Genomic DNA, 16,615 nt, shown 5'->3' with positions numbered 1-16,615 from the left:
CACTGACCTCAGGGGCCGCGCACATGTGACCCAAAATAGGTGGTAAACCAGATTCCACCAGAAGTAATTGACAAACGCGCCATCGATCCCGTCTTTCTTACTGGTACTGTGATCCGCGATAGTGGTTTATCAATCGGCGGGCTTCTGTTTCAACGGGGAGGCTTCGAATCAGCAGAGAGAAACGTTATCTCCACTGGTGCTGGTGCCCAAAGGTCAGAGTAAATCTGAGACATCGCACGATGGCGGCGTGCACGTGTGGACCGCGGCTAATCAGAATGCCAGAGGCGCATGTTGGGGTTTGTGCGTGAACAAAGGTGAGCAGTTGTTCAGCATCGCTTCACACTGTGCACGCCGAGGAGGACACGGGAATATGAATTAAAACACATATATACTCTCTCTCTCTCTCTCTCTCTCCCCCCTCTCTCTCCCTGTGGGTGGGAGTGGGTGCTCTTGGTGCTGGAGCCTAAATCGCCAGGAGATAAAACACATCTAACACCGCGACCGGACTCCATGAACCATGTGCAGTGGGCTGGAGCGTTTCACTGGGCCCAGTGTGTGTTTGGGCTGTGGGAGGAACCGCACACCAAAAAAGGCCCCCGAGCAAGCAAATGGACCCAGACTCTTCACACACCAATGATGATGATGATGATGGTGATACCATAATCTTCGTGCATGAACAGTAAAATAGCCTGTTTGTATTTGCTCTAAAATCGACTTTAAGGCCCATCGGTTGCTGGAGTAATGGACGATAATCCCCTCAGTTACGGACCAGCCCCCATGCCCCCCCCCACCCTCCTAATTTCTGCTGATCACATCTCTGCTATTGATTGGTGAACTGATTGCTGTTGTGCTGATCACGGATGCACCAACACTCCACGGCAACAAAACGTGGAAGCAAAACTGCCATAAAATCCTCATTTGGTTGCTGCTTTCATTAGGTTTTTTTCCCTTCGAAAAAGATGAAGATGAAGATACTCGGTCCCCTGTTACACTGGAGTAAATTGATTTGCAGGAACGTGTTCTAAACTGTCCCTCTGAGTTCCCATTTCAACCTTATCAATCAGTCTGACTGGCAGCCCCCCTCCCATTACCTGAATTATTTATCTGCATAAGGCAGAGTTGGACCAGAGGACGCTAAAGGACAGCCAAGGACGTTTACTCCGTTTATCTTGATATGTTGTTTCTGGCCTCTTGATTGAAATTCAGCGCAGACTTTAAAGTTGCTCCGAGTCTCTGTTGTCATAGTGATGTTTCACATTTAACAGCGCATTTCAGCTGAAGCCTGCCAGTGCAAAGCACTCTGGATGAAAATTACATGTCCCACTGAAGGTCTTTTGCTCCCTGTCCGCCTCTCCTGACCCTCCTTTTACTCCTGCATAATGGCAGAGCGCCTCCTCTAACCTGAGCATTAGCATGCCGCAGAGTTCACGTCTTTCACCTGCAATCGGGCTGCGAGGGAATAGATTTGTGATGAAACCGAGACGAAACCCTGACGCACACTCATCTCTCAGGCTTCTGATCGTCATCAACAATAGACTTCCTGCGTGTCTGATCGACTGGTGCTTGGTTAATTGCTCATCAACCAACATAACGTCAGTCTGCAACTCCCGACTGATATGCATGGTTAGTGGCGCCACCTGGTGTTGGGGCGAGGTATTACACGAGACAGCCAGCGACTTAACAGACCGGGGTCCGACACATCACTGGTGTCGTTCTAATCCAAAGATCCACAGCAGCACTCCTGCGTCAACACATACGGTCCGGTCCAAACCAAACCACAAGAACAACTGTGGATGAGGCAGCGATAAGGGAGTTGAGAGTATGAGAGGACTAGTACGAATTCCTGTGATTAAATGAATTAGTGAGCAGCAAACTGCTTCCTGGCACAGATGAAGCATCAAGATCCAGATGTTGACCAGGATGTTACCGCTGATGTGACTCAGCCGATTGTTGCCCCAGAATATTCTCTGTATTTACCAGCTCCTATTGCTGCATCACAGCCAGAGGCTCACCTACGATGGCTCAGCCTCCGACGTGGGGGTTTATTTAAAATCCTCCTCTGTGTTTTCTGGATCAGATCTAACAGCGGTGACATTAAGCTAACAGCTCAGAGCATCTAAAGCCTCTTTGGCTGTGTTAACTTACGGTGATACCTGTAGAGGTGCATCGTTGAAAGACCAAAACATCTAAACGGGACCAGATTGACGACATTCTCGCAGTTCTCTTTAAACACTTTATTATGTAAAGTTCCATAGTGACCGTTCTCACTTCTTCTTCTCAACGTCTTGCTCGGCAGCTTCCTTGGCTCTCTTGGCACGAATGCCGAAGAGACGAGCGTTGGCGCGGGCCATGCGCAGGCTGGCGAAGGCCTTGAAGTTCTTCTCATCCTCAGAGATGACCCGGGCCTTCTCCCTCTTATGCACCTGTGGGTAAAACAAAACCAAAAGGGTGCTCATCACAAACAGTATCACAAACAGCAGCCTGTTTAATCCTGACTAAACCCCATAAAAGCAGTCATCAGCAAAAAGGGTTCAACAGTGTCATCAAAAGAAAATACAGAGATTCCGGAGATTTGTCATCATCTGACTGCTGCGATTTGGTTCAGTGGATCTACACATATGGATCAAATGTGGCCAATCTGACAAATACACAAATAAGGAAGGTAGCAGTTGAAGCTTGAGATGAAACCTTACAGTTTTGATGGGCATGACTGGACCAGTGAGCTGAGTGGCCATCTTGAGTTCCTCCTCCTGGAAACAGACACGGCGGCGTCAATAGTGTGTAAACATTTAACTCAAACATTCAGGAATACTGATCATGATTCAGAGTTGACAAAAAAAAACACTAGCAAGAAGATTCCACACAGAGCAGCTCAATTAGACGTGCAAACAGAATAACTGAGACTAACACTCAAAATGGGCCTATATGATCTCATTCAATGATAAATACTGGATTCTACTGGTTCTGATTTTTTCCAATGGTACGTTGTGCATCGGCAACATTTGCAAACATTTCTATCATGACCAAGAAACAGAATCTGGAAAGGACCAAAGCTTACAGTGCTGTCTCCCTTCTTGGGAGCTGAGGCCTTCCTGGGGAACAGGATCAGTTTAGAGCGGTACTCCTTCAGGCGCTGCACGTTGGCCTGCAGGGATTCTGTGGACCTGTTACGGCGTCGAGCGTCGACGGCGATGCCAATAGTGCGGGCTGTCTTCTTGTGGATGCCTGCTGCCTGCACAGTCGAGAAGAGAGGACAAAGAGTTAAACATTAGGGTGCCGTGTGAGTCTGCTGAACACCAGGATGGATGACAGGAAATATGCAGTCAGTATCAGATTAATGGGTTCAAGTATTCATCAAGTAAATACAGAGATTCCGGAGATTTGTCATCACTTGACTGCTGCATTAAAACCCTTGTTTTGTTCCCTATATTGACGACTACCTCCATCAACCCTCTATTCTGAGGGGCTGCACATTCGATGATGCGAGACGTTAAATTAGCTTTCACCCCACACCAAGGTGATGCTTTTGTTATTCTGCTTCCTTGGCAGCTTGATTTTGGCCCGTTCTCTAGGTCGGTTGTCAAAAATAGTCCAAAAAAGTTGGCGTCAATAATCAGCACGTTTACTTGTGCGTCTCTTAAACGTTCAGTACTTGTCCTATTTTACACGCAATGGAGAAACTGGAATAACTGTCGAGGTGATGTCCTCAGGAACATTCTGTGATGATACGCGTCTTCATCAGGCTCCGACATCCCCCTTTCAGTCTGTTACATCATGCAACAAACAGCTGGAGTCAGACGGGAGATCGGCATTTCAAACAGGAAGAGGGATGAGACAGCGTTGGTCGTCGTTTTTTTTTTTTTTTTTTGCAGAAGAGACACTTCCAATATTGCTGCCTCCTGTACATTTTTATATGTTTTTGTTCCATCTTAAGGCCTCGTGACACTTCTGTGTAGCCGACATGTGGATCACAGACATATGAAGACCAGGGGAGCTGTGATTGGGTCGCCAAACGACAAATTCTGCTAGTTGTGATTCCAACTTTACTCCGTATTGTGTCTCGACTTGTGTTTTGGCCAGGGTGATCTTATACGATATCACTTTAAACTAAGCAAAGATGCTGGTTTATATAGCTTTATATAGAACCTTTTTTTGCTCACTGCTTTTGTTTTTTTCTGTTTTCTACGAGCAGTTTGGGCACTTTTAGCTAACCAAACACTTTATGATTAAACGGAACGCAATCGGCTGTAAACTAATGAATGTTGCCCCTCTTCGCTTGTTGGGGTCTAAACAAAGAAGCAGACGGCAGCAAAAAAAGGCAGCGCCATCTACTGTTCAAGTTTAAAGTTGCACAGCAAACCAGGCGACAGTCCGCAGAAGCCTACATGACAAATCCAACCTATGTAAGAACAGGTTCATTACAGGCTAAACACAAGCATCAGAAGGCCTTCAGTTGGACAAGCACTCTGATAATAATCGGACTAACTTATTGCAATTATGGTTTTTATAGATCACATTAAGGAAACAATTCAGTTTTTGTTTTTTAAAGTGTAAATGTGCTGAATGACAAAGCATTACCTTCAGTTCTTCCAATGTGAAGCCACGTCCGGCACGGACCTTCGTGTGGTACCTGACGGTGGGACACCTGACCTGTGGCCTCAAGGGTCCAGCAACTGGACGAGGAGCAACAAGGCGGGCTTTGGCCAGACGAGCCTTTCGCCTGCGTGAAGAGATGCCTTACTAAATATGCATTTCAGTCAAAGAGATCTGACTACATTGATCATACTCAAATGTATATAAAAATATGTTAACATGGAACAACAGTCCAACGGCAGCGTAGCAGGTTGACAACATTGAAGTATAAAGAAGTGCACTCTTCTCCCCTGTGTTAGCATGTCGTTCTCACCTGCGGATCTTCCTAGCTGGCTGGTTGAACCAGGTGCGCACTCTTTTCTGCCAGTCTTTGTGAAAGTGTGGGTTCAGAATCATTCCATTCCGGCTAGGGGCCATGGCTGCTTACTTCCCTGCAAAACAGCAAAGCCACATGGGTCCAATCACGCTCTTTCGCCGGCACACCATCATGTCATTCGGAGATCCGCCTAACATGCTTAACTATGGGTAAACCAGACAACTACTCTTTGGAAATCCACCAAAAGTCACATTCCTGGCGTAATACTCTTAGCGACTTCGGGTCAACATATTTGAATTTTATTTTGGGGGGGTTTGACAGTAAAATAAGGTGCACAAGTCGGCCTGTTACTGCAATGCTAACAGAAACAGCCGTGTATCACTAGCTTCAGATGATATTTAATAACAAAGCGGATGCATGTCTACAACAATATTCACCTTATTACAAAGGTGACAAGTCACAGTGTCTGTGTTTTTGTGTGAAACACACAAATATGAGTAAAATAGACAGGATTACTGTAGATACAACGCAAATATGTAGAGAGAATATTCTGATACCTACGAGGGAGGAAAATGGCCGAAAGGAAAAAGGAAGTTGAGCGCAGTGGATTGTGGGATATGTGTGAACGAGCCAATCACCGAAGAGACTTTTTGAACGGCAACTATCCCATTAAAAATAACAGGTAAATTTTAAAAACTAAAATAAATTCTCATTAATGTATCACTACACGAATAAAATGAAATATATACTTAAAAAGTTAGCTGCGGTATTTAGTATTAGCAAATGCAAGCCATAGATATACGTGCATCACAGGTTCGGCTGTAAAGAGAACCGGAAGTGCAAATATTTTCTTCTTACTTAAAAATCTTTTTTTTTTTTATTGAGTAAAAATGTATAAATTCTATACATATTGTTGCTGCACAACTACATTTGACGCGTTTTAAAGTTTAAATAATGCATAGAATGACCACTAGATGTCTACCTAGCCCAGATTTGTTACTACTTTACTTTAATTGATTTTTTTGATTTCTTTTAAGCTCTTATGCTTCTTTAGGTCCTATCCTTATTTTACTTGATATTTTTACTGTTTTACTCCCTCAGTTTTTTAGTTTTGTGGCCTCGCCCGGCCTGGTCCCTCGCCTCAGGTCTCGGTGCCCGGCCATGTCTCAGCTTGTTTGTATGTGTGTGTGCGTGTGTTTGAGTGTGTGTATGCATGTGTGTGTGTGTTTCCTGTTTCTCTTGTTGTTTTCATCCTTTGTGAGGCACTTTGTGCTACCCAGCGTATGAAAATTGCCATATAAATAAAGATTGAATCACTATATTATTGTTAGTAGTAATAGTAAAAGTAGGGCTTTGGTGTATTTTTATCACTTCACTGTATTACCTAAATTTATAGACCTATCTATGTACGTGTATAATTCAATTATGTAAAAACGATAAACTATCCACTTTAAAATAACAAAACAATAAATCCTATTGGTTAACAGCAATGTGCTCATCCTTGTAAGACAAATCAAGATTTATTGTGATTTCTTGGCAGAAAACAATTAGGACTTTCATGCAGAAATGTATTTTAGATCAAATAAAAGAAAAATATTTACTTAGCAAATGTGTAATACCATATAAGAGATTGTTGTAAACTTGTTCCCATTTCTTGAACATACAGTGCACTATCATGAGGAAGGATTTATTTTTAGATTTTCTACTTATAAAGGACCATTTGGAAATAAACAGTGACATTTTGGCTTTCGGGATGACATGAAATATGAGCCACGTTTTTAATAATCACTGTTGACACGTCTTGCCCGATAGTTCTTTTGATTACATATCCCCCTCAGTTTCAGCAGATTATTACTACACCAAATAAGTTATTGTTTCATGCTCTCTACCTCTCTATCACAGGGATTATTTGGAATTCATTGACTAGCAGAGCTTTTCACATCAGTGTGTCTGAAACCAGTTTCATTAATCATTGATCAACTAGGTTCTGCAATCTCTATTATCTTCACCTGAGGGCAAAGGTGAAGGTGTACATTCAGGCAACATGACCCAGCAGAAGACCATGAACATGTGCTCGGCCCATCACGCCGCGCAAGCTTTTCGATGTGTTGACACTGACACACACATTTCATCACGCCGTTTGCTTTTATTGAAATTCTGTCAGAGCAAAATACGTTTTTAAAAACTGAAGAAAAGTATCAGATAAAGATGAAGCGAGCGAGAGGGATCAAAAGTCCTTACGGGGTCGAGCGGAATTAGTTACCGAGGATTTAAATTTAACAATATTTCAGCACCATCATAAATACAAAGAGAGGTCTTACACAGGGTGTTAGTGAATCTGTCTGTCTGTCTGTCTTTGATTGGAATTACTGTATAAACCATTTTATTCTTCAAGTGACTTGACGAACTTCTCATACGCAGGTTCATCCATGAGGCTCTCCAGTTCTTCAGGCTTTTCAATCGTCATCTTGAGCAACCAACCTGGGAAGAAAAAGGAAAAGCCCCTTTCAACAACACACTCCTCATCCGGCAACGTAACCTCCTCATTTGCAGCAAAATGCATCCGTGGAATTCCCTAAAAAATGACCACGGCCAATGACATTTACCCTCCGCGTAGCAGGCTTTGTTCACAAGCCCGGGATTGGCCGCCAGCTCGGAGTTGATCTCTGTCACCTCCCCAGTGAGGGGCGAGTATAACTCACTGGCAGCTTTTACACTTTCCAAGGCACCAAAATCCTCTAGAACACAAATGCACACGAATGATAGATCCTTGTCCACTCGATTAATTGATCAATTAATTTGTTTGTGCGACTGTCGAATGTACCCATTTGTTCAAGTCTTTGGCCAACTTCAGGGAGTCCACAGTAAACCACATCACCTAAGGCTTCCTGAAAGGGGAGGAGAATATTCATTGTTAGTTTGTGCTGTTAAAATATACAAAATTTTAAAAAGCTTCTATACTATTTTACAAGGCTGCCCCAGAGTTGGTCACATTTCAGTCGCCAGAATGAAAATCCGATGCCTGGAACCTAAAACTGGATTTGCCTCGTGACTGTTGAAAACTTGGCCACCATCACAGGACAGTTTGAATCCATAGAGTCGCCCCATCCTTGCGATGATAACGCTCGTCTTCTTTTTTTTGCACAGCCCTGCACTTTTCCGATAATCAATTGCTTCCTGCATTAATCGGAAAACGGTGAGGACAAAGGGCAGCGCAGCGAGATATCACTGTAGTTCAATTGCCTTTTGTTAATCCCTGAACCAGGTGGGTCATAAATACAAGAACCTACCTGAGCGTAATTGCTGATCCCCACTGTGCCAATTCCACCTTCCACTCGCACCCACTCATGCTTATCTGTGAACTTCAGGGCTGCAGCGATAATAATGAAACATGCTGTTACAAAGCAGAGCGTTGATGACACAATAAGTCCTGTTTGGAAAGTAAAGCCCCACCCCTATAATCAACAGGCATATCCACAGTTTATTAACGGCGGTTTATTTCTGACGCAGCAGTTGGTACTTTGAAATAAAAGCTGGATCAAATGTGCAGGGTCAAAGGGTGGCAAAGATCAGACTGTCTCCAGACCAGGATCGTCAAATTTGGATGTCACATAAAAAAATGCTGACAGTGAAGCAGCAGCAGGGCTCTTCATTACCCAGTGTTTGCAGCAGTTAATGCAGAATATAGGCCCAAATCTATAAACTGCTTAAGGTTTATAGGTGGGTGAGAGTAAAAGCCCGGGTATTCTTAACCTCTCCCGAACAGACTCATCTGAAGATGAGCTTCTTATATTTGACCATCAAAACACCTGGAAACTCCCAGTCGTCCTAATCTTTTGTGAAATAGGTGGTGTAAATGGGATTATCCGTGGACTTTTGTAATCACATTTACACCCCAGATAGGCCTTGTCATCATGCAATACTTCAACAATTTAAAAACATTGAGGGGACAAGTTTAAGCTCAGGTTTTACTCAGGATAAAGACTGAGTGGCCATTAAACTGACGCCAGCGAGGACGAGTCCATGATGGCAGATCTTAAAACATGAAAAGACAAGTGCGTAAACACGCTCGACCTGTCAGTAATGACTAATAATACTGCGAGTTCGAGGGGCAGCTCTCACAATCACCACTTTTAGGAAAAGTGCCTCAATTTTAGCCTATTTTTTTGAGGTGATGCTAAAGTTTAGCATCTTTCCAAAGTTGCGACCGATCTTAAAGCTGCAATCTCAACAGAACTGCGAGTTTTTCGCCCATTGCGCACAGCGGCGCATGTGGCAGATGTAGTGCATCTCCGTCCCCATTATCGATATTAGCGGCTCTTACCGGAGGACAAGGCGGAGGAGGCGCGCACTGTCTGCACGGAGCCGGCTCTCCACAGTGGGCGGCTCGCTGCGAGCGTCGTGGCCGCGGAGGAGTGAAGCAGCCCTGGGGAAAAGTTTGCAGAGAGGCACCGCAGCGCCGCTCTCATCGCCATCTTCATTCCGCGTCTGGCCGCGGGAGCGCGCATCGCCCCGGCGTGTGCGCGTAAGGGGGGGGGGTTGAAGCGCGTCAAGGTGCGTTGGCACTTCTTTTTTTTTGTTTTGTTTTTTACATTAATGAGCCACTCTGGAATTTAAACGCATAACGCGTCTTATTAAACACGCAGCGTCCAAAGGTTAATGTTTAAAAACCAAAGAATGTCACATTATTTTGTATTTTTATGCAACCGCAAGAATTTTTCTTTTAGGAATCTTACATGTGGCGAACACTTCCGTTCTGACAGCAGATTACAGGAACAGTTATCCCAAAAGCACCGTTTCTGGATAGTTAAGCAGACAAATCAAAGTGTGACGATTGCTGTGATGGGTGATCTTCAGCCACCATCATCCATCGGTGAGCTCAATCCAGCCTCTGAAACTGGAGGTTGCTCAGCCAGACAACAAAAAACAGGTGGACACATTGTTGTATCAAACGTGCTGTATGAGGAGAGGAGATGGTGGCGGTGTTCCAGAGAAGCGCCACCAAGGTCGACATCTAATCTCCCAGACAAAAAGAGCTCACAGAAGATTCTGAAGCACTTTGTTGGGCATTTCCGCCTTGTTGGACCCACCTGAAGCTCAAGTCAGAGGTGTTTTGGTGTTCTCGCTAAGCCTTGCAGTCAGTAACGCTTGTGAGATCAAGCTGGTCAAGGCACTTTAATCCGTGACACCAGTTCACCTCCTGCCACGATCAAGTGCAGCACGAGTCCAGAATCATGGGACTAGTCTACTGCCCTCAATTTCACTAATTGTTAAGGGACAACTTCTATTCTAATTTAGTGGCCACTCACTTGCATTTTTTTGGGCACGTGCTGGACGATTGACTGCACGCCTTGAAGGTCTGATTATACAACTCCAAATGCTGAGATGAGGTTGTTTAACTTTAGCATAAAACTAGTGAAGCAAACAGACGACGGCACAATGTCAATGTCAATGTGATTTTATTCAGTCATATCTATTTCTTTTACATGGTGAGTGTAGAATATGATGAGAGCGTATTAAAAACAGATCAGACAACACAACAGCCAGGTTGGCAAAAATACATTTATATACTGAAAACCCTTAAAACGTTAAAAATGCTTGAACAATAACCTTACGTACTGCGTTCTTTTGGTGTCACGTAGCAGGATCAAGCACCGTTTGAAGTACTTTACAGCATATGCAGGTTTACATCAGCCGAACGCTCGATTAATCTGGATGAAAACGATTACAAAGATTTGTGTGTCTGAGATGGAGGGCGCAACACAAAAAGCATTGATGGGAAGATATGGACTGGGAAAACACAAAGGCCGGTGGCCTTCCCCGCTGACCAGAAGAGACTTGACTCCTGCACAGGTCTGATGAGAAGGCGGCTTCAGACGGAGGTGCCCTCTGGGGGCGCCGACGCCTTGTTGTCATCAGGCTTCATCGCCGGGAACAGCAGCACCTCCTGGGAAAGAACATTTACAAAGGAGAGAAGGTTTATTCCCCCTGCCACAGCCAGGCAAAGGAGATCTACATGAACAGGGGAGGGAACGGCTTGGCTCAAGAGCGCCGTCTCTTGATGTAGCGCCTCTGTAATCCCGTTAGTGTGGTATGCCAGCGTAAGGTCTAAACGTCCACACTAACAAGCAGCTTCTCACACTTCCTGCAAGTCAAACAAAACAACTGCTTTGTGCTTTCAAGGCCGTGTCGGCGAAGTGACGTCACCATCGACGGCTGAAACGTTCTCACAACAGAACAGAACATCTGAGCAAACAGCCCTCAGCTGGTCCAGCTGTGACCGTGCTCCCCCTTCCTCCACATGGACCCGCCGGAGCGTCTCCTTTGAGGACGGGCGTCTGCCACGCCTTAGCCTGCGGAGCTAGTTTAACGACTGCCGTGCACGAGCACGTAACTGGCGCAGAATGCCCGTCTCCTGCCCTCTGATTGGTTGGAAAGCTTTTGTTGCGGTTTGTGGGAGGAATGTGGCGGTGGTGCCAGTTTACTGTGCTCTTAATGTGCCTCTGAACGTCACCTCTGCTTTACTGTTACTAAACATCTGCTCATTAAAGATGTCAGCCCGTGCACAGGGAGCTCTGCTGTCTTTCCTTGGAAGGAAATCCCACGTAAACAGGGTGGTGGGAGTCCTTTATGGCAAAGAGCCACCTTTGATCAACATTTGGTGGAAATGAGACAGTAAAAGAGATGATTTTGGATGTTATTAACCAGCCTTTAATTACTTTATGGTTTTCAACCGACTGATGCCTGTCAGAATACGGCCCCGTGTCACTTGGGACTTTTACCTTGATGTTGTTGGAGTCGGTGAGGAACATGCACAGGCGGTCGATGCCCATGCCCCAGCCTGCTGTCGGAGGCAGTCCGTACTCCAGCGCTGTGCAGAACGTCTCATCGATGAACATGGCTTCGTCGTCACCCTCAGCTTTGGCCTGAAGAGGGTTCAACACAAATCATTGACACACTGTGAAGCTTTCAGGCAATCAAAAAGAAATATTTGTTTCATTCGCACCTTAGCTTGCTGCTCGAAAAGCTCTCTCTGTCTAACTGAATCGTTCAACTCGGTGTAAGAATTGCAGATTTCCTTCTTCATGACAAAGAGCTCGAAACGCTCAGTCAGGCCTTTCTCTGATCTGTGCCTGGAATTAAAAAAAGAGCTCGTATGAGGTCAACCGTCGCTGTGTGGAAGCCTTGACGTGAGCCAGCTCTCACCATTTGGCCAGAGGACTCATAATTTGAGGGTGGTCGCATATGAATGTGGGGCTGATACACGTTTCCTCCATGAACTCTCCAACCAGCTGTGGGGTAACATTAGGCCATGAAGTAATACATAATTTACATAGAAAAAGGTTCAATATTGCACACGCGATGGTGACATTCATGCACCTTGTCCAAGAGGCGAGCGGTGGTTCTGGGTGGGGGACATTCGACTCCTTTCTCAGCACACAGGTTGTCAAAGAACTTGCGTGTCTCTGGAAAAATGCAATGAGCACAAAACTGTGAAAGCATAGCACAGGAGAGAAACATCTAGCCTTTAACTCATTCTTACCAGCGCTGTTGTAACTGTCAGTCGGGGGGAATTTGACTCCCATTATCTTCTCAAGGTCATGAGTCATGCTCAATCTTCTGAAAGGGGGCGTGAAGTCAACTTCCCAGGCTTGTCCCTCTGGACCATCAGGGTGATAAGTGATCTTGTATCCTCCAGTGATGTGCTTCACCATTCCTGCAGCAAAACACAAAAAGAGTCCGAGATTTGGAGGCTTCTCTGGTATATTCATCCAGTAAAGTGACCAAACAGAAACCAGCTCCACCATTTCAATCATGGGTTCTTTCCTCTGGGGCTCATTTGCTCACAAGCTGAAAACATTACTGAGAGACCAAGTGGTTTTCTAGTTTTGTCATGCGTTTGATAATTCATTTTAGGAACGCTGCCATCTTACCTGAGAGCAGCTTCTCTGTGATCTCCATCAAATCGTGGTAATCTGCATATGCCATGTAAAATTCACAAGTTGTGAACTCGGGGTTATGAGTCATGTCGATGCCCTCGTTCCTGAACTGGCGACCGATTTCATACACTCTGTCGATTCCACCCACCACAAGCATCTGCAATTAATGGATTCAATTCAGAGTTTTTCTATCCAAACACAGTGACAAACCACCACCACATATTTCCTCTTCCTGTGCAGCATCAAACCGACGTGTGAATACCTTGTGGTAGAGCTCAGGCGCTATCCTCATGTACAGGTTCATATCCAGATCATTGTGATAAGTCACAAATGGACGGGCCACAGCTCCTCCAGGAACAATGTTCATCATTGGAGTCTCAATCTGAAGCGACAATTAAGCAGCGTAAACTCAGTTTCTATTACAATGGCAGCAAACCTGCGGGATTAAATTGCACCACATTACCTCAAGAAATCCCATCTGGTCTAAGAAGCTGCGTAAGTATGTGATGATTTTGGAACGAGTTATAAATTTCTGTCTCACGCTGTCGTTGAGGATCAGGTCTAAGTAACGTTGGCGGTATCGGGTTTCCTGTAAGATGACACAAACTAAGGTTAGTTCGCAATAATAAAGAGAAAAACTCCCAGGTTTTCATGTTTGTGGCGCTGCATCAGTTTGATGGACACAAAGCTCTGGTCGTCATGGCAATCGCTGCTCGCCGCAGTAAGAAACAGTGGAGCACTAGTGCGGCCTTTTTCTGGGGTGGGGGGGTTCTAGATTAAATTCCATCTAGCTGAACACAAGCACGTGCATATTTGGTCGAGCCCCATTTGCAGTGGTTAACAGAAATTAATCAGAAATGAGAAGATACGTTGCTCTGTTTCAGACACTGAAGCTTCACATGTTCTTAATTGAGACGGAAGGGAAGGAAAACTGGAACCTTGTCTTTGAGGCCAAAGTGGAGGTGGGGCAACATGTGCAAACATGGTGACAGTAGAATCATTTCTTTGGGGATGATACTCAGTTCCCCTTTCTTGGTTTTCCCAGGATTCCCGCAGACACCGATGATGTCACCACGACGCAACTTGTTGTTGATGGCCACAAACTCCTCTTCTGACTTGTAGTTCCTGACAGACACGAAGGAATACCTTCAGATTATTGATGTGTAATCAACATGAGAACCAGCTATATAACAGAGAAAAGGGTCAGTTTTCTTTATCATATGCTGTCAAACACATGCAAAGTATTATGCACACAACACAAAGGCAAATAAAGCAAACTCCCATCACGCCCGCCCTGTCAGACAACACTGAAGCACTGAAGCTTGCAGCCAACTAGCACAAAAGTTGCACTGTAACTAATCCGCTTTCCATTTCTGGTCTTCAGGCTTTGAGCTAATCAGCAACATTGTCGAGTCACGTTATGAGTCTCAGAACGCACCACAGGGACAATAAGTAAATTATTATTTAGAATTATTTGCAACTGTGAAAGCAACAACTCTAAAAGGACAATAAGGTCAAACTTAATTAAAAGCAAAATATGTTCCCGTGCCACCGTTGGCTTTTTGTCAATAAAAACCAAACCAAACAATAAATAAATCATTAATTGCAATGAAGGTGCAGCTCACACATGACTTATGGGCAGCAGAGCATTGTGTATACTGCCACCCACTGGTGGCCTGATGTTATTGCTACATTAATGTTTCAAGTCTCAAGGTTCAATAAAACCTTCCTACAAAGTGATTGTGCACAGAAATGTGATCCTTCACAAACAGATGGCAAAAAGCTAAACAAGAGCTGAAATAATTTAAGAATTGTCCTATTTTCATGCACCTCAACAACGTTTCAATGTCCAATATGCACAGCGACAAGAAAAGTTTTTAAGATTTCAGATCCAGTAAACCACATCGCATAATGACAGAGGAATTTTAGGCAGTTGTGGTTCTGTACTTTGAGTTTGCCATAACTTGTAGCTTGACTCCTTCACCCCGGAGGTCATAGAAAAGCAGCTTGGCCCCAGAAACCCTCTTGGCGTGAACTCGACCTGGAATTACACATTTAGACAAACGATGAATCGGCCAGATTACAGAAAAACCATGAAAGACTTTTAAGATGCTACATTATTCTCGTACCTGCTACTTTGACAGCATCAGTCAGCTGGTCCCCTGGTTGTAGGTTTTTGTATTTCTCAATGAACTCTGTGAGAGATACATCGACATGAAACTTGTGCGGATACGGGTCCTCCCCTGCACCCTTCAGCTCTTCGATGGCCTGAGAGCGAATCTTGAAGTATTGCTGTTAAAAAAAATAAAAAAATAAAATCAATGCACTATTTGATGAGAGCAAAGGTGTCGTCTTCAAAAACACACCACTGCTATTTTAGCCTGGAAAACGTGCCTTTAAGATTTCTTTTTACTGAATGCATTTTCTGTGAGTAAGGAAGACAAACCTAGCAAGGTAATATTTAAAGATCAACTGAGTCGACAAGGTATCAGACAGTGAAAAATTAATCTCACGTTCGGGTCAAGTGTCTCTTCATCCTTGCAGGCCTCCTGTTCAGGCTGCTCTTTGGTTTTGGCTTCTTTTTCTGCAGCCTTCTTCTCAGCTTTGAGTCTTCTCTTCAGCTCACTGATAAACACACAAAATATTGAAGACGATGAAGAAGATCAATGTCGAATTTTGATGGGAAAATGAAGAACTGCTGGACTGAACACAAGATGCAATGGCCACAAGTGCATGCGGTTCGGTTGTATATGAAGTGGACCAACAAGGTTCTTCAAAACACCGATCATGCCACAGGTGGAAGGGGAAACTATATCCACTTTGATGACAAAAGGTTGGTTGTCTTTCTCAGTGGAATGAAAAAGCCACCAACCTTTTGTCACCTCTCCAATGATTCCCACAACTGTGCACAGCGCCTGTGCAGGGAAGTGGTTTTAACCACTGTGCCCTCACACCAAAGGCTCGGCCAAGCTGCTGGCTGGCGGCCCTGACCAGACTCAGCATGGTGAGATAACAAAGCCCCCAACTCACCTGAGGAAATAATAGACATATGCGTAATGTGAGGACGGCACAGTATATACAGCAAAGACCGTCTACCGGCCAAACAGGGAAAACATTTCTATATTATGCAGACTGAAGTTAAGCAGTGTTTTTTTGGTGTCCACTACAAACTAGGTTGCAAAGATGCGGCGAAAACGACAATGACAGCAAAAAATCAAACAATAAAACACCTGGAACAGGGAAATGCATAGCAGGCAAACCTTAATTAGTGTATTGAACATATTTTTCATACTCTATCCGGACTGCTTTGATACTCAATGGGAACTAAAACAAAAACTGTTCCATAAACAGAACTGAAAGCAAACCCAAGGAGCGTAGCACGTTGATAAGTAACAGGGCTCCTTGGCAGGTGACAGCGTCGTACGCATGATTTCCGAAGCTAAAACCCTCAAACGACAGACAGATTGAGCGGGGTATCTTTGAGTCATAGACAGAGTTGGTTAAAATACGACAGAATAAAAGAAGAAACCTACTTTTTACTGAGTTTTTCCTCGCCCGCCGCTGTTACATCAGCCATGTTGGAGGTGTGCTTGAGAGGACCGACGGCGGCGCATGCGCACAGCTTAGTAGCCTCCTATTGGCTGCCGAGCTCGTTGCTGAATAAATACTTGGAATCCTCTTGGAGGCGCAACACTGCCCCCTCTGGTCCGGGGTGTGTAGTGAAATCCATTTAAACCGGACATGGTTATTACGTCAGGAGCTAAAA

General features: G+C 44.6%; 3 protein-coding genes and 2 non-coding genes across 7 annotated transcripts; all 5 read right to left on the bottom strand.

The window, feature by feature from the left end:
- Nucleotides 1-2,219: 2,219 nt before the first annotated feature.
- Nucleotides 2,220-5,523, bottom strand: rpl13 (ribosomal protein L13). 2 transcript variants are annotated; one of them, XM_057025046.1, is made up of 6 exons: nucleotides 5,471-5,523; nucleotides 4,907-5,024; nucleotides 4,579-4,720; nucleotides 3,059-3,232; nucleotides 2,694-2,750; nucleotides 2,220-2,423 (listed from the first exon to the last, which is right to left on the bottom strand). In XM_057025046.1, the coding sequence occupies exons 2-6, from the start codon at nucleotides 5,008-5,010 to the stop codon at nucleotides 2,265-2,267; spliced, it is 636 nt and encodes a 211-aa protein (XP_056881026.1). In that variant the 5' UTR covers nucleotides 5,011-5,024; nucleotides 5,471-5,523; the 3' UTR covers nucleotides 2,220-2,264. The 2 variants fall into 2 exon arrangements, with proteins under 2 accessions (XP_056881026.1, XP_056881025.1); XM_057025045.1 differs by having other exon boundaries at nucleotides 5,467-5,507.
- Nucleotides 2,495-2,581, bottom strand: LOC130521958 (small nucleolar RNA MBII-202). The gene has a single exon (XR_008949507.1). It is a non-coding gene; the product is annotated as a small nucleolar RNA MBII-202 (small nucleolar RNA).
- LOC130521957 (small nucleolar RNA MBII-202) lies at nucleotides 3,305-3,390 on the bottom strand. Its single transcript, XR_008949506.1, has one exon. It is a non-coding gene; the product is annotated as a small nucleolar RNA MBII-202 (small nucleolar RNA).
- Nucleotides 5,524-7,035: 1,512 nt separating the features above from the next.
- On the bottom strand, nucleotides 7,036-9,425 carry gcshb (glycine cleavage system protein H (aminomethyl carrier), b). The gene is made up of 5 exons (XM_057025054.1): nucleotides 9,234-9,425; nucleotides 8,200-8,279; nucleotides 7,734-7,797; nucleotides 7,516-7,647; nucleotides 7,036-7,390 (listed from the first exon to the last, which is right to left on the bottom strand). Exons 1-5 carry the CDS (start codon nucleotides 9,415-9,417, stop codon nucleotides 7,293-7,295), a joined length of 558 nt encoding a protein of 185 aa, XP_056881034.1. The 5' UTR covers nucleotides 9,418-9,425; the 3' UTR covers nucleotides 7,036-7,292.
- A 926-nt stretch (nucleotides 9,426-10,351) lies between these two features.
- kars1 (lysyl-tRNA synthetase 1) lies at nucleotides 10,352-16,525 on the bottom strand. 2 transcript variants are annotated; one of them, XM_057024916.1, is made up of 15 exons: nucleotides 16,383-16,481; nucleotides 15,722-15,879; nucleotides 15,363-15,474; nucleotides 14,979-15,141; nucleotides 14,797-14,890; nucleotides 13,788-13,974; nucleotides 13,313-13,438; nucleotides 13,112-13,231; nucleotides 12,844-13,006; nucleotides 12,453-12,626; nucleotides 12,290-12,375; nucleotides 12,116-12,201; nucleotides 11,916-12,042; nucleotides 11,692-11,835; nucleotides 10,352-10,856 (listed from the first exon to the last, which is right to left on the bottom strand). In XM_057024916.1, the coding sequence occupies exons 2-15, from the start codon at nucleotides 15,850-15,852 to the stop codon at nucleotides 10,782-10,784; spliced, it is 1,788 nt and encodes a 595-aa protein (XP_056880896.1). In that variant the 5' UTR covers nucleotides 15,853-15,879; nucleotides 16,383-16,481; the 3' UTR covers nucleotides 10,352-10,781. The 2 variants fall into 2 exon arrangements, with proteins under 2 accessions (XP_056880896.1, XP_056880901.1); XM_057024921.1 differs by lacking the exon at nucleotides 15,722-15,879 and having other exon boundaries at nucleotides 16,383-16,525.
- Nucleotides 16,526-16,615: the final 90 nt, after the last annotated feature.

This window comes from Takifugu flavidus, chromosome 2 (genome assembly GCF_003711565.1).
Source record: "Takifugu flavidus isolate HTHZ2018 chromosome 2, ASM371156v2, whole genome shotgun sequence".
Taxonomy (NCBI): domain Eukaryota; kingdom Metazoa; phylum Chordata; class Actinopteri; order Tetraodontiformes; family Tetraodontidae; genus Takifugu; species Takifugu flavidus.
This window is presented reverse-complemented; position numbering and strand designations above follow the sequence as displayed.

What these genes read in the sequence shown, in the direction of transcription:
- kars1 (XM_057024916.1), bottom strand. Translation starts at nt 15,852, where the DNA reads ATGCTGAGTCTGGTCAGGGCCGCCAGCCAGCAGCTTGGCCGAGCCTTT. An exon ending in CAAGTTATGGCAAACTCAAA is followed by an intron (nt 13,975 to 14,796) that starts GTACAGAACCAC and finishes CGTGTCTGTCAG; the next exon opens with GAACTACAAGTCAGAAGAGG. An exon ending in CCGCTCGCCTCTTGGACAAG is followed by an intron (nt 12,202 to 12,289) that starts GTGCATGAATGT and finishes GTTACCCCACAG; the next exon opens with CTGGTTGGAGAGTTCATGGA.
- rpl13 (XM_057025046.1), bottom strand. Translation starts at nt 5,010, where the DNA reads ATGGCCCCTAGCCGGAATGGAATGATTCTGAACCCACACTTTCACAAA. An exon ending in CCAAGAAGGGAGACAGCACT is followed by an intron (nt 2,751 to 3,058) that starts GTAAGCTTTGGT and finishes GTCTGTTTCCAG; the next exon opens with GAGGAGGAACTCAAGATGGC. An exon ending in CAGTCATGCCCATCAAAACT is followed by an intron (nt 2,424 to 2,693) that starts GTAAGGTTTCAT and finishes TTTTACCCACAG; the next exon opens with GTGCATAAGAGGGAGAAGGC.
- gcshb (XM_057025054.1), bottom strand. Translation starts at nt 9,417, where the DNA reads ATGCGCGCTCCCGCGGCCAGACGCGGAATGAAGATGGCGATGAGAGCG. An exon ending in CTCCTCCGCCTTGTCCTCCG is followed by an intron (nt 8,280 to 9,233) that starts GTAAGAGCCGCT and finishes TTATCGCTGCAG; the next exon opens with CCCTGAAGTTCACAGATAAG. An exon ending in CCAAAGACTTGAACAAATGG is followed by an intron (nt 7,648 to 7,733) that starts GTACATTCGACA and finishes TTTGTGTTCTAG; the next exon opens with AGGATTTTGGTGCCTTGGAA.